Genomic DNA, 10,745 nt, shown 5'->3' on the forward strand with positions numbered 1-10,745 from the left:
GTATTTCTCTGTTTGATGAGTTGTCGTTTTTTTGCTAAATTATCTTATTTTCAATGTATTATTTCCTAACCTCTTGTGCTCTTTGCAGATAACTCATCGGTCCTTTCTGTATTTGGATCCCTTTATTACTGTTTTTATAATCATGTTTATCTCTTATAAAGTTGTAAAAAAATCCACTGCAGCTACACAAAGGTACAACATTTTGATGCCGAGCTCTCCTGACGTTTATCCACTGATGTTAAACCACGAGGAGAATAGTTTTGCCTTTTGATACTCGGGTTTGAGCCCAAGAGCTGGTTCCGGTTCTGGATCTAAACCAGCACTAGAACTAGAATAAGGATTTTCTTGTACAAAAACATGATTTACTACTTTTGTTATTGTCCTAGATTCTAGGACATCGATTCAACATATTTGCAGTTTTGGTAACGACCCCTAGGGGGCGGAGTCAGACAGAAAAACATTCAGAAAAATGTTTCCAGCCTTTGATCTCCTCCAGCAGCTTCAGCTCCAGAATCAACGACATTTTGAAGTCAAATAATTCATCACGTTTTCTTATCTTACTGGGGATTTCTGAACTTTTTCAGGAGAAATAGAAGAATACTTCTGAGGTTTACAAGAAAAAAAATGCAGCTTTGTGCTGATTGGTCAATTTAACTGAAGGTGGCGCTCTTCTCTTTTTTTCTGTTTCTTGACATGAAAACAGGAGTAACACGTTTAGTGGCTTCAATTATTCAGCTGAAACCATAGACTGTAGATCAATAAATGTATGTTTTCCTCTGAAACTCCTCATTAAAGTAACAACACCGCCCCCTTGTGTTTACAACCACAAACTGCAATGAACATTGACATCTTTAAATCCTAATTTAGAGACTTTAATCTGATTATTTTCAAACAAATCAAAATAAAAATCTCTTTATTTTATCAGATATTAGAGAAAAAATGTATTTAAAACCCAGAACCTTATTAGAAAAAGTGTTTTTATTGAAACTAAAGAGACAAACTCCAAATAAAACAGTTTTTATTCAAAGTTTCAAAGAGTTTTAATAGAATCCATCTTCTTATTCATACAGTTTATGGAAAAGATTAAATAAACCAAAAGCATCTTAAATATGCAAACAAATAAATAATGAAGACGGCATCTCTCTGAATATTAATTATGACTTTGAAGACTATTTTTTTAAACTAAAAGTTTACAAAGTAAAATCCAAGAAAGCACAAACACACATCACTCCCATTTCCATAAATAAATGACTAATGGTTATTTTCTTTTGAAAAGGGGAAATATAAAGGAAAAAATTAGGATTTAAATGAAATATATAATCAGGGAAAATCCTAAAAGATCTGTTTTCCAATTAAAATGATTTTTATCACCTATAGATTTTCAAAATAGCCTTTAGTTTATTAACAATTGATATTATTAAACAGCAGCGGCTCCGTTTTAAGGACATTTAGACCCAAAATCTGAGAAGGTTCCTTCAAACACTAAAGTCTTCTTTCAGGAGTTTCTCAATTTGAATTAAAGATTTATTAACAAATAATCAGAAAAATATTTGAATAACATTAGATATTAAATTCAGAAAGTGCAGTCAGGTGGAACTTACAATACTTTCAGAAAAAAAACGAACTAAACCTTTATTTAAACGTCTCAAACACACATCTGGAGGCGTGGCTGAAGGTGCGTCAGCTGAGGTAGGCGTGGCCTGAGCGGACGGCGTATCAGCTCAGGTAGGTGAGGACCACGGACTGGATGGGCATCCTGCAGACGGGACACAGCTTGTTCCTCTTCTTCAGCTTGCGGGCGCAGACGTAGCAGGACATCAGGTGACCCGTGCGGCCGTGGACGATGCAGCCGTTTTTGGGGCGGGACTGGCAGATGAGGCACGGGTCCAGGCACGACTCGGGCAGGCGCCACTCCGCCGACACGCTGCGCTCCAGCTCGGGGAGGCACTGGGGAGCGGGAGGAGCCGCGGGCGAGGAGGGGAGGAGCTCGCCGGCGTCTGAAGACATGGAGGGCTGCGACTCCAGAGGCCAGAGCGTCTCCTGCGAGGAGGAGGAGGAGGGCTGGGACAGCGAGAGGAGGTCCTGGGAGTTGGGAGCAGAGGAGCTGTAGTCCGACTGACTCTGGGAGGAGGGAGGACTTTTGGCTCGTTTTCCATCCGGAACGTCGACTCCTTCAGACTCCTCAACATCACAACCTGGGAGACAAACCGACAATGAGCCGAGGAGCGTCTCGGGGCAGAACCAGGACCGGGACCCTCCTCTGGATCTGGATCTCTACCGCGACTTTAAAGCCTTTAAGCCTCTTTCAGAACTCAGGAGTCTCACTAACAGAGAAAATCTCCTTCTGGTTTTCCAGAAATCCTGCCTCATCCTCTGCTGATCACCTGGATCAGGTGTGTTTGGACAGGGAAATGCTTTGAAACACTGAGACTTTTTCAGAAACTCTTTAACCTTTTCTCCTCATTCAACCATCAAAACATTCAACTCTTAGGGAGATTAGAGCTCAAACGTTTAAACTGTAAATCTTTAACTTTTTAAAATGTTCTTCTACCTCCACTGAAAATGAAACAGAAGCTCCAAATCGATTCAAATAAAACTTTAACCTGGGGGTGTAACGGATCACAAAACTCAGTTTGGATCATTTTTGGATCAGTAAAAAAAAAAAAAGGAAAAAAAACAAAACGATAAAAGCCTAAACTTACTATTCAGAAAACTTTAAAACATACATTTGAGAAAACATGTATAAACTACCTCAAAGCATAAATATAAACTCACATCTTTGATCACAAAGATGTAAAAACATGTCGTTTCTGGTTACATTCAATTGAAAATCCCCCAATTTATAAATTAAATCTTAAATAAAAACGTTAAAAATGAAACATTTATTATTTTTGGTATCAACTGTAGTATTGAAACATCTGGTGGTTTTTGACCCTTTTGGCTTGCCGTACTGTGTTCCCCTGACTCCCTGTACAGGAGTCGCTCCTCGCTGGGAGATCTGAACCCGACAGAGACGTTTCTGGATCAGATCAGGATCAGCGGAATGTGAACAAAAAATAGATTCAAAACTTGAAAAGAAGACATTGTAAATGAAAAAGATTTTTTTGAAAATTTGAATGTAAAAAACTTAAAAACTTATAATAAATCTTGAACATTTGTAAAAAAAAAAAAAAAAAAGTTTTAAAAATTTGAAGAAAAAAATGAAAACTTGAAATAAATCTTGAAAAGAAAATTACTAGAAAATGTTAGAAAAATGGAGGTAAAAAACTCCTGAAAAGTTGAATTAAAAAATATTTATATAAATGCAAAAATTACCAATTGATAAATAATGTTTCCATTAGTAACAGCTGATGTTTTACATTTTCTACTTTTTTTTACTTTTCTGAGTCTTCCGTTTGTGCTGCTGATCCAGTCTTGACCCCGTAGACTTTTACTCAGCTCTGTAAAATAATCAAATCTGATCTCTCAGGACACGCCTCCTTCATGACCAGTTTGAGACGTTTTGGACAGAAGCTCCTCCCACACGCGGCGGGAGCTTCAGATCCATAGACTTTTGGATAACAAGAAGCAACTTTGACGCTTGAGAACAAAGACAGGAACTTGACGCTGACTGTATTCGGTGAGGACAGAACTGATTTTAAGAATGCGGCCTGAGGAACGCAGTGGGGGAGGGGTGACCGCAGCACACGTCTGACCAGTGATCCGTTACACCTCGACTTCAAACTCTATGAAACCTCAAGAAGACGCTGAGCTGGAAGAACTCTCAACTCAGACTTCTCCATCTCGACTGAAACCAACAGAGAGAAACGCCACCACACTTCTCATGGTTGCCGTGGTGATTCGCCGCCCTGAATCCACTAAAACCTACCTGGAGCTTCTTTGGCAGCTGATTGGTCGCTTGGTTTGGTGGGAAGCGCCTTGGGGCCGGGGGCGGAGTTAGTAGAGAGGTCAGGCAGCCAATCCTGACGCAGAGTCCAGCAGCGGAGGCAGTTTCTGGGGAGGGGCGGGTTTAACTCGTCACACTTCGAACACCTCCAGTAATCCTGAGGAGGAAGGGGGCGGAGTTTAGAGCTGAGCGAGGAGGCGTGTCCTACCGACGCGGCGGCGTGCGTTCAGACTTACGGCCTCCGTGATCTCTGTGTCCTCGTCAAAGGAGTCTTCGTCTTCTGCCTCAAAGATGGTGACCTCGTAGACCTGAAGGAGCGGGAAACGTTAGACCGGGTTCTGGAGAAATAGGACTGGTTTTGGTTCTTGTGGATTCTTACAGGCCCGGTTTTGGTTCGAGAAGATTTCTACAGACCTGATTTCAGTTCTAATGGATTTCTACAGACCTGATTTCAGTTCTAATGGATTCCTACAGACCTGGATTTGGTTCTAATGGATTTGTAAAGGCCCGGTATCGATTTGGAATGGATTCCTACAGACCCGGTTTTAGTTCTAGAGGATTCCTACAGACCCGGTTTTGGTTCTGGAGGATTTCTACAGACCTGGTTTTGGTTCTAATGGATTCCTACAGACCTGGTTTTAGTTCTAATGAAATTCTACAGACCCGGTTTTGGTTCTAATGGATTCCTACAGACCCGATTTTAGTTCTAATAGAATTTAACAGACCCGGTTTTGGTTCCAATAGATTCCTACAGACCAGATTTTGGTTCTAATAAAATTCTACAGACCCGGTTTTAGTTCTAATAGAATTTTACAGACCCGGATTTGGTTCTAATAGATTCCTACAGACCAGGTTTTGGTTCTAATAAAATTCTACAGACCTGGTTTTAGTTCTAATTGATTCCTACAGACCCAATTTTGGTTCTAGAGGATTTCTACAGACCTGGTTTTGGTTCTAATGGAATCCTACAGACCCGGTTTCGGTTCTGGAGCTTCACCTGGTCGTCTGCAGACAGAGAAGCGTCGTCTTCGTCGTAGTCGTCAGAGTCGATGGACTCCACCTCGAACTCCACGCTGAAGTTGTCGCTGTCCGAGTCCGAGGGCGCGGCCGTGACCTCTGACCTTTCCGACTGAACACAAACTCCGGGTTAGGGGCGGTGACAGGAAGTCGCTCTGTGACTGTTGGGCGGCCGGCTCACCGTGCTCTCCGAGTTGGAGGATTGGCTGCTGTGTCTGTCCCGCCCATTCACCAGCCCTCCAATCACGCACCACGACAGGCTGCCGTCAAAGGTCAGGGAGAGGCTGTCGGACCGCCTCCTCTTCCTGCCTTCCTCATCCTCCTCCTCCTCATCCTGCGCTTCGTCTTCATCCTCCGGCGCCGCGCTCTGAGAGGGCCCTGCAGGGACGAGGTGGGAGGAGTCAGATCAAAAGGTTCAATGACGGGAGCAATAGGGCGGGGCCTCGACTCACCTGGATCACTACTCCTGTGACTCCTCCTCCTTCTCCTCCTCCTCCTCTCGTCAAGCGATGAAGAGCGGCTCTCCGTTTCCGTGACCTGAAATACATTTTTGGACAGATGAGTCTCTGAGCTTCTCTTTTGGAATCCTCTGAGGGATTCGGGAGTCTTACCTCGGAGCTCCGGTCCGTCCGGCTGCTCGCCGCTTCACTGGAGGTTGTGGCCGAATCTAACAGGAACAAACAAACGCTGAAGCTTCAACGGTTCTTCCAATTTTCCTTTTTCTTGATTGATCAAAATAATCCAAAACTGAAGTTAGGAGAGACTCCGCCTACCTCGGTTACTGACAGCCACCAGGTTCTTGGTGATCATCGCAAACAAAACTCTGAAACAAACAGAGAGGTGTCAAACTTTTGGAAACAGCTGGGAGAACAGGCAGGTCCTGACCCGCTGGGGTCTCCCTGACCCGCTGGGGTCTCCCTGACCCGCTCAGACCCGCTCACTCACCGCGGTTCTTTCACAGAGAAGCTGTCCACCCCCAGAACTCGTCCCAGAGCGTCCTGAGCGCAGTGTACGATGTGCTGCTGCTTCTGGTCGTAAAGCTGCTTCTGCATGATGTACCGACCCAGGTAGAACATCACCTGCAGGGACACCAGATGCATCATGGGATAGAAATGTTCCAGTGGCATTCAATAAATCCAACGATCAACAAACTTTCATCCAAAACCTTCAAGGTTTGGATTAAAAAACGGTCACACCATCAGTGGTTTTAAACAGAACAAAGGTGGAACTTATGATAAAATGTGAATTTTTAGCTAAAAAAACAAGAAAAAAGTTGTTTTTGTGTCTGAAAAGAATCCATAGATGTTTTTAAAGGGAAATAGATTATTGGGTTTGATGAATCGATGCTGCAGATCGATGTTTCTCATTTGGATTAATGAAACTGAAGCCAAACGTTACGGTTTGAAATCCCTCAGAACAATGACTCAGCAGATTCTGCAGAGATTGAAATGATCCGGGTCAGAACCACGCTTGTTTTCCTCATTGTGTGAAAAACCCTGCTGACTCATGACAGTCACGAGGTCTCTGAAATCAATGTGAGTTCCTCCATGTTTTTCCACGGATGCTGACGGGAACTTCGGACACGTCAGCAGGAGGTCAGCGGACTCACCTGCCCGGGAATCGAACGCAGACATGAAACCAGAGAGGTTTGAACGCAGACTATGGCTGAACCGACTGGGTTTCTTTAGGATTAGTTTGGCTGAGAGGATTCGTGTCAGATGTTCGGACATGAAACTGAGTGGAGCAGAGCTGCAGAGTCGACTTTAGGAACTCTGAATGACTAAAAGGTTCTTCAGTACAAGTTGTTTTCTGCTTGAAATAAAGGACAGACTTTGCAAAGGTCTCATAAATCTGTGTTGTGAAGTTATCTCTGTGGAAAATCGAAGAACCCTGAAGAACGGAGACTAAAGGAAAACAGCTGATCACTTCAGAGCGAGAACGGATGAAACTTTCCAGGCTCAAAGAATCCGAACGCCTGTGACCTCCTGTGACCTGAAGCAAACCCTGAAGATTAACGAGGGATGCTTCAGGTCACCATGGCAACTGTCTGTTTGTGCTTTTGCAGTAAAAACGTTTGAAAAAGAATCTCCAACCCGAGGTTCTGAAGTGTCAGAAGATTTTAGGACTTTTGAGTCCAACAATCCAAACATGTTGACAAACATGTCAAAAATGTGAAGTATGTGTACCTCCTTCATGGTGAAGACATCTTTAGTCGCTCCGGCGTGTTGCAGCAACGAGCAGAACTCAACCTTTGGTCTGACCTGAGCACAGAAACAGACCGTCAGATCAGGCAGGAAGCAGCAGCTAAACAGTCAGAAATCAGCAAGAACACGGACGGAAAACTACGAGAACAGTCGGAAAAAAGCGAGAACACGGCCAGAAAACAGCGAAAACACAATCGGAAAACTACAAGAACACAGTCAGAAAACGGCAAAAAACACAGTCTAAAAACTACAAGAACACAGCCGGGAAACAGCAAGAAAAAAAGATGGAACAACGGTAGGAAAACTGCACGAAAAAAGAATAAAAATGGCAACAAAAAACAGTCAGAAAAGAGACGTAAAACAGTTGGGAAGACAAGACTGAAACAGCGAGAAAAGCATCAGAAAAGAGTCTCTCTCACCAGGTTGTTTTCAGCGTCCGTGTTGACGTCAGCTGACATGATGAAGTTGTTTCTTTTCCTACAAACAAACAGCTGATGTTAAAAGCTACACAACAGCGAGCTGCACCCACAATGAGCGCTGATTGGCTGTTTTCAACTTCACCAATCAGGCAAAATACAAAAAAAAAACCCTTAATCAATCTGAGTCATTGTGTCAAATCAACTTAAGATCCAAAATAAGAGGCAGCAAAGTTTATCACATTAATTTTACTAAAACAACCAATTCTTAATATTTTAACACGACAAAAAACTGAAACTTTTCATTACATCAGAAACAAACATCAAATGAGATCAAATTCATTAAATTATTAAAGGAACTTAACCTGAAAAAGCTAAAAGAAAAGCTTCAGTTCTACTTTATTAAAATGGAACAAAATAAAAACTTTAGAAAAATCAATTAAAGAAGGTTTTGGGTAAAATCTGATCAATTTTGTTTCATTTTATTGAAAAATATGAAGAAAGGTTTGGTTTTAAACATTTTGAATAAAAATATAACCTTTTCTGCTTAATTTTTATAGAAATGTGAGAATTTTCTGATAAATATTCAGTCTCAACATCCTATGAATGCTGGTCATCCTTAAATCTGGACGTTCTTACCGGTATTTCCAGAGGAAACTGTCAGCAGTCCATCCTGTGCAAGCAGAAGCAGATAAAGTGCAGTCAGAGCCGAGCGGCGCTGCAGCCTCTTATAGATCTGCGCAGACATGTCGGGACTAGACCAGAAACGGAGGCCGGACCAGTGCGGGCCTATCAGGCCTCACAACCTCAGGCTGAGTCAGCACAGACACACAACTCTTGTACAGTCATGATTTAACAAACTGTAGCAGCTGATTCAATCATCCGCTCAGAGCAGGCATGCCGAGACTAGTTCAGAGTGAGTCAACAAAACCACAACAACCAGGTTTACGGTAACCTTCCACCAACCAAGTCAAACATTGGAGGTTATCTGATCCTCAGGATGTCGGGAAGAGAGGAAATTGATCCTCATCCTTAAATAACTTTGGCTGAATACCAAATATTTTCAAATCAAACCAGAACAATGTCACAAGTCATTTATTTAAAGAGATTAAAATGTAGTTTAAGGTTTTTGCAGAAAGAAAATATTCCATAAAAACTGAAGAAGCTATGGCAAAATATTAGGGCCACTATAAAAATAAAAATAAAAATTACATATATATGAGAATAAAGTAAAAAAATACAAGAATAAAGAAATAAAAACATGGGGAATAAACTCGTAGAATTATGATCACAAAAAGGTAATATTTAACACGAATAAAGCTTAAAGTCAAACTCCAAATTTAGATATTTTCCATTGTAAAATTGTTCCAAGGGGTCTTTTAACTGTGATTATGGTGTTTTTAGAAAAACCAAAAGGCCTGTGTCGTTTTTAAGACATGGTTTTTGCAGCAGGAGTTGATTAGAAATGATTGTGGCGCGAAAGTTAGCTCTGCTAATTTCCCATCAGCACTTCGTCTACAATCCTTCTCGCTAGTTTATAGCACCTCATACGCGCAACCTAACATTAGCAAAAACAGTGAGCAATACCAGAGCTAACCAGCTAACCAGAAGGGAGCCCAGACGAGGAAAATGAAGACGTTCATGGATCTATTTGTCTGCAAGTAGACCCATCAGATATGTAGCGGAGCAAGGAGACTTTAGCCCACCCAAACCCTGTTATCTGATCCAACACAGCTGATGATCCATGAAGCAGCAATCAACAACTCAAAACAGATTAACATCATCACTTGACATGACAGCAGATTAAGATAATCTTATGAGATAATCTATGCCCCCACAGAGAAGAAAACAGCAGCAGCAGACACAAAAACATTTTTTGGTAAATTTTTAAGTAAATATAATCTAAAAATTGATATAAATTATCTGCAGAACCTCTGAATAAATTATTTTATTTTGTGTTTAAATGTTTTTTTAATCTTCTTTCAGTTACAACAAAATATACTAATTGTTTTACTTCTGATATTGAAAAAAAATGATCACAGCAAAAATATAATTATTTTATGAAGATTAATTGAACCATACTTCAATGCGTAACCCGGAGTTTTCACGGGGAACGCTGCACGTCTCGGTCCTGCGGGGTGAATATGTCCGGGCAGCAGCCCGATGACTGAGCGGACGGGATGAGCTGTTCCCGCACAGCTGACACGCGCCACGTTGCCTCGGCAACTATGCAAGAACATATGCCCGGACATGTCCCGCGCTCCTCGCGCCCACTTTCAAACCTGAACCGAATGAAACTCCGCCCACTATGGCAGACAGTCACCACTAACCAACGGACGAGTTCTACAAATGTAAAAGAACAATTTGAAATCCAAATAACCGAACATGAGGTTTTAAAATTACAGTAAATTAAAAGTAATAATAATAATAATGAATTAGCTTTTGAAATTGGACCTAAACCTGCAGAGTTTAAACTTTACAAAACACATCTGAAGAAGTGAAACTGAATGTGATTGTTTCGATTTCATAAACAAAAAAAGAACGTTAGAGTTGAACCACAAAATACACAAAACGGGAAAAATAAACTTAGTATTAATTAAAATAAAATTTCCGATTCTTACTAACATATTTTCACTCGAATTTATCACCAAGTCTAAGCGAAAACTCGTTTAATGTTGACGCGTCGCTAGCGGGGCACTTTAGCCAGGAAAACCCGAGGCTTAGGGGCCTGCTAATTTCAATGCAAGCTAATGTGCTGCTAAATTCGTTTTCTACGTCTTTAGCGTTTTATTAGACCAATATGTTATTCACGTACCTTTTCTGGAGGACAAATTTTGTTGGAAATTGTGTCAGAAACGATGTTATTCCACAAGTTTTTCCACAATTGGGAAGCTCTGCGGTCTGTTAGCGGCGCGTCGTCTTAAAGGAGCATTTGAGACTCGTTAGCGCCCCCTCTGGTTGTACGGTTCATTTTCACACCAGCCTGACGGCGGTCACTATAAAAGGGAAAAAATATTTAGAAATATGAGGACTAAGTTGTAAGTTACGAGGGAAGAAATCGTAAAATTATCATAAAAATACAAGAATAAAATCTTAATGTATTTTTTAAGGGGGCAATTTTACAAGTAAAAAGTCGTGTTATTTAAAAATAAAGTTACTTCACTTCGTTATTTCATTTGGTGATACTTGTATCGATTTAAAATGTTGATAAGACAATATTTA

The 10,745-nt window shown here is 41.3% G+C and overlaps 1 protein-coding gene across 2 annotated transcripts; it reads right to left on the reverse strand.

Moving 5' to 3' along the window:
• Nucleotides 1-1,506: 1,506 nt before the first annotated feature.
• On the reverse strand, nt 1,507-10,495 carry mdm2 (MDM2 proto-oncogene). 2 transcript variants are annotated; one of them, XM_024285997.2, is made up of 13 exons: nt 10,339-10,495; nt 8,163-8,196; nt 7,527-7,584; nt 7,090-7,164; nt 5,849-5,982; nt 5,677-5,726; nt 5,515-5,570; nt 5,356-5,440; nt 5,085-5,281; nt 4,884-5,015; nt 4,123-4,194; nt 3,869-4,043; nt 1,507-2,195 (listed from the first exon to the last, which is right to left on the reverse strand). In XM_024285997.2, exons 3-13 carry the CDS (start codon nt 7,563-7,565, stop codon nt 1,717-1,719), a joined length of 1,494 nt encoding a protein of 497 aa, XP_024141765.1. In that variant the 5' UTR covers nt 7,566-7,584; nt 8,163-8,196; nt 10,339-10,495; the 3' UTR covers nt 1,507-1,716. The 2 variants fall into 2 exon arrangements, with proteins under 2 accessions (XP_024141765.1, XP_024141771.1); XM_024286003.2 differs by lacking the exon at nt 10,339-10,495 and adding an exon at nt 9,606-9,818.
• Nucleotides 10,496-10,745: the final 250 nt, after the last annotated feature.

The sequence above is a fragment of the Oryzias melastigma genome, linkage group LG23 (assembly GCF_002922805.2).
Source record: "Oryzias melastigma strain HK-1 linkage group LG23, ASM292280v2, whole genome shotgun sequence".
Lineage (NCBI taxonomy): Eukaryota > Metazoa > Chordata > Actinopteri > Beloniformes > Adrianichthyidae > Oryzias > Oryzias melastigma.